Source organism: Arachis duranensis, chromosome 7 (assembly GCF_000817695.3).
Source record: "Arachis duranensis cultivar V14167 chromosome 7, aradu.V14167.gnm2.J7QH, whole genome shotgun sequence".
Classification (NCBI taxonomy): Eukaryota; Viridiplantae; Streptophyta; class Magnoliopsida; order Fabales; family Fabaceae; genus Arachis; species Arachis duranensis.
The window spans coordinates 61,577,725-61,582,865 of record NC_029778.3 but is presented as its reverse complement, the minus strand read 5'-3'; the positions used below and the strand labels follow the sequence as shown (position 1 = coordinate 61,582,865).

At 43.9% G+C, this 5,141-nt stretch overlaps 1 protein-coding gene across 1 annotated transcript; it reads left to right on the top strand.

Moving 5' to 3' along the window:
* LOC107459228 (protein MAIN-LIKE 2-like) lies at positions 1–546 on the top strand. Its single transcript, XM_016077446.1, has one exon. It carries the CDS (start codon positions 1–3, stop codon positions 544–546), a length of 546 nt encoding a protein of 181 aa, XP_015932932.1.
* Positions 547–5,141: the final 4,595 nt, after the last annotated feature.

Here is a 5,141-nt window from a genome sequence, read left to right as displayed (position 1 = left end):
ATGGTTTCGACTAGATTAGCTCCTTGTCAATGCCGTTGTCGAGCGCTGGCGTCCGGAGACGCACACATTCTACATGCTGTTCGGGGAGTGCACAATCACACTACAGGACGTGGCCTACCAGTTGGGTTGCCAGTGGACGGACGTTATGTCAGTGGTTTCCTGACAGATTTCCAGGTATACATCCATGGTGGCCGTACGGCTTGGGTGTCATTCCAGGAATTGCTTTGTGTGTCACCTCCTGCGAACCAAATTCAGAAGTTCGTAGTGAACTGCACTTGGTTCCAGGAGACTTTTGGAGAGTGCCCCGCAGGAGCCGATGAGGAGACAGTAAAGCGCTTTGCTCGTGCCTATATCATGATGTTGTTGGGCACGCAGTTGTTTGCCGACAAGTCCGGCAACTGTATTCACATCAGATGGCTACCTTACGTGGCTAGGATTGAGGAGATGGATGGATACAGCTGGGGGTTGGCGGCACTAGCATGGTTATACAGGTGCATGTGCCGAGTGGCCAACAGGCATGTGGTGAAGTTAGCAGGCCCGTTATAGTTGCTTCAGTCCTGGATCTTCTGGCGCTTTCCTGGATTTAGGCCTGCTAGTTATGATGAGTTCAGTTGGCCCTTGGCCTCGAGGTACCATTCTTGGACTCTTCTATTTCGAGTTAAATTATTGAATTCCATGTCCTTTTATAATGTTATACTATTTTGTCACACTTTTTACATGCTATAACACCGATGTGATATGCAGGTGGTCAGGGCACAATCCTTCCGGTAGCGAGAAGGGACCTCGAGTGCAGATGTGGAGGCTCAGGATAGACATGTTATAGAGGCCAGGGATGTGAGTATACTAACCTCGTATGACTAGTCAATTAAAGTTTCCGACTTCGGTTTACGATTTGGCCTTACGATGTTGATATGTTTTTTCAGTTTATCTGGATGCTATATAGCTCGCCCGACATCCTTCACGTTGTGCATCCGGAGGTGTTGGAGCCTCGTTATACGGCCTTATGGCGGTGTGTGACGGCACTGATATATTTTGCCGTCGTAGAGTGGCATTAGATTGACAGGGTGTTACCCCAGTTCGGCGAAGTACAGCCCCGGCCCTAGCCTGCCCTGAACATCGACTTCTTGATGTCCAAGGATGGGAGAGGAGGTGCTCGTTGGTTCCCGTACGCTTTGCAGTTCTGGCATATTCACTGGGAGAACCGTGTGGACCATGTTCTCTGGTTCGACGTTGTCGCAGACCCAGGACCCTCACATGACTTCTTAGACTGGTGGAGTCAGCATGGAAAGAGGTTCTTGTCACTAGAGATGTACCTGGGGGATTCGAGACTCGTTTCTATTCCTGTTGAGGTAACGCAGAGGGGTGCCGGGCGAGTTCCTGACATAGACCGTGTTGACGACGTTCCGGATAGGCGTTGGGTTTAGAGGAGAGCTTGTGTGGGTACACGACGGAGACAGCATGAGTGGAGGTGGCTGGACCAGGCTCTGGAGGAGGGTGATGCGGCGGGTAGGGGTAGAGGTGGACGACAAAGGCGTGGCGGCAGATGGAGAGCGCGTGCTGCGGGGCATGATCACGGTGATGATGGTGATGGAGGCCATGCTGGAGTAGGGGGTGTTAGTCCCCATCACGCCGGGCATGGTGGAGAGTTGTTCGGATCCAGGATGGGAGATGGTTCCGGCCAAGGTGACGGTGGACTTGGTTCAGGGCCGCTAGGCGATTACTTCGTTGATGTCCCCGGTGACGACCAGACACTTCAGGAGAGTACGCCATGGGTTAGTCCGGGGACGATGTTTTCAGACTTTTTGGCCGGTGATGGCCTTGATGCGGAGTACGGCGGGTCACACTTCCTAGACGAGATTGCTACCATCATGCAGGAAGATGATGCGGCACGTACCTGAGTATTTTGCATTGGGTGGTACCCCTCCTCCCGCCTATATTGCTGGGTCACATTCAGTTACTGGACCGTCTAGGGGGGCCGTCCACACAGAGTCATTTCCTTTTGGGTCCTCCTCACGGCCGTTAGAAGTCCAGCCTAGGCCACCTGCACAGCCAGCCCCGGATGACGATGAGGATGAGATCGAGGATGAGGAGTTGCTTATCCGGAGACCTCAGAGGACATGGGTTCCCCGTCGTTGCTTCATCGGTTCGCACCTATTTAGATGACTTGTGTCTGATGTATGCCTTTATTTCTGTACAATCTGAGTTGTATGTTGGTTATTTATGTTTGCAATCTGTATTGCCTTATCGTGTATCCGTTACTTTGAAAATGGGTGTACATTGGTTTTTTAAGTTATTTGGATATTTTGTTTATCATGTATCATTTAATTTGGAAAATGCGTTATTGCCTTATGAATTTATCACAGACGTCATATGACATGAATTTATCACGGACGTCATATGACACTTGGAAAATGGGACACATTCACTCATTAATAACCAATGCAAAGTACATCACATTAACGTTAACAATTTTTTTTTCAGTTAACAACTCCATCTATAAAACCCTAAAACAGTGGACTCTAAAAGTAAAAGTGAAATCAACATAGTAATAAAGTGCCTCAGTACACCTAATCATGCGGTTCTGTTGGCTTGGTCCTCCGAGCTATGGACAACCCCGACGTGTGTGGCCAGGCTACCGACAGAGCCCACATCTCTTCGGCCTGTTCAGATCTGCCCGTCCATAGTGGTCCGTATCCTAGTGGACTTGGGACGTCCCTCGCTCGCACACCTCTTGTTCGGGTCTGGGATCACTGTCGGTCCATCGTATGGTAGCCAAAAACCCTCGGAGATGGGGGGTGTGAACCCCATTCGATACACACTAAACACAGAACTAAGACGATACACCTGGTGTACATACGGCTGCCAAGTAAGCCGTGAATAGGCACAGTAGGCCAGGGCGTGAGGACACGGGAAATGAAGTGCTTGAAAGTATCTGCAATCACATGTTTGGCTTGCAAGTGAGACCCTGTAGCTACCCAGTGAGAATGTACCAGTAGGAGTCATTTCCACAACAGTGAACTCCGAGTTATCTCTGTCGTACAAAGTCACCGTGAAGCACCTCGCCGTCTTCAGATTGGCTTCGATACACTACAAGAATTTGACAAATTAGCGTCGAATTTTTGCGAGAAATATTTTTTGTCACGAATCTATCACTAATTTGCGAGGAATTAGTGACGCACTAACGACAAAATTAATGAGCGGTTACCAAATATTCGAACTTGAGAGAAGCGACTGGTTAGCGAGAGATTTACGAGTAAGTTTGTTTCTCACAAATTGACTTTTGTAGCTAAAAAAAGAGTGAGGAAAATTTCCTCGCTAATTTATCACAAATTAATTAGCGAGTGATAATATTCTAGCAAATTAGTCACAAATTATTTAGCGGGGGATATTATTGTCACTATTCCATCGCAATTGTTTGATATACAATTAGCGAGGAACAATGTTACTAGCGAATTCATCACAAAGACTTGAAATGTATTTTGCGATGGACAATTTCCTAGCTAATTTGTCACCAAAGTTTTTATTTTTTGCGAGCAACTAATTTCTCGCTAATTTGTCGCATAATATTGTCAAATTCAAAATTAGGATAGCGAAAGAAAATAGTCGTCGCTAACTCGTCGCAATGTATAAATCATTCAGCTAGGGAAGTGTTCCTTGCTAATTAGTCGCTAAAGTGAAAATACGGATATTGAGCACCTAGGACCTAAGTAGCGAGAAATTTGCGACCGTTTAACAACTGACACACTTTGTTCGCTGATTGGCGGGTGAAATATATTTGTCGCTAAGTTGTCGCAAGTTTAGTTTAGCGAGCGACTTGGCAACTGCAATTTTATCGCAAAACAAAAGCTATATCCTACCTATTTTGTAGCAAACTACTCACTAATCTCGTCGGAAATCCGTCGCAGAGTTATAACAAATCCAAAACTAACCGAGAAAATGTAGAAGTAAGTGGTCGCAATTGAGTCACTAATCAAAAGCTTATTTAGTGAGGAATTAGCGACTGCTTAATAACTAATAGATTTTCCTTGTTTATTTCATGTTGCTACTAGTTTGTGAAGGAAAACATTAATCCTTATTCTATCCTTATTTCATGGTGTTACTAATTGCTAACCTCTATATAAATCCATGTAAAATTTATGAAAAGTATGAAATAAATTTACCAAGCACGCTAATGTAATTTGTCACAATTTTGTCACTAATCTAAGTCTATTTTAAATGAGAGAATAATTAAAGTCTCAAAATCGTGACTAATAATTAGCTAGCTAATTTTTAATAACTAATAACTTATAATATTCTAATAAGATGTCAATTCTCAAAAATTTCACAAACAACACAAATAAAAAGCTTTTCCTTAAAAATGGTCTTTTTTTTCTAATTAGATCAGAAATTTATCGTTATTTTTAATGATTCATGATGCCATAACAATTCGAGTTTTTGGAAAATTTAATTTAATATATTTGTTAAAAAATTTATTCTAAGAAAATTATTTTACTAAAATTAATTAAATAAAGCTTTATGATACATTGAATTTTAAAAGTAATTAGGAGTCATAAGTAATTTTGATAATAATTGAAAGAGATAAGTATTGTTTTGGTCCCTAAAGTTTAGGGTCGGAATAGAAATCGTTCCTCGCGTAATTTTTTATTTAGAATCGTCCTAAACATTTTATTTTGTATTAAAATCATCCTTTTATCTTTTTATGGACAAAAATACCCTCCACCACCACAATCACCTTTACCACCACCATCAGCATCTTTACCACCACCAACTACACCAAATCAGATTCAAGAACATCAAATCAGATTAAACAACATCAAATTCAACAACAAAATCAACATACAACAATAATGAAATCAGAAAATAACAAATCAAAATTAGAATTAAAAGAAAAGACAGAAGCAGAAGAAGCTCAAGCAGAAGCAGAAAAGAAAGGGGGAAGAAGGGGTGACGGCGAGCCAGTGACCAAGGGGGGAGGAGTCACCGTCATCACACGCGTCGCCGTCGCCATCGTGTCGCACCCAGGGAAGAGGGAGAGAGGGACGTGAGCCAGTGACCAAGGGGGAGGAGTCACAGCTGTTACACGCGTCGTCGTCGAGGTGAGGAATGCGTCGCGCCCAACCGCTGCTCAACCTCGTCCCGCC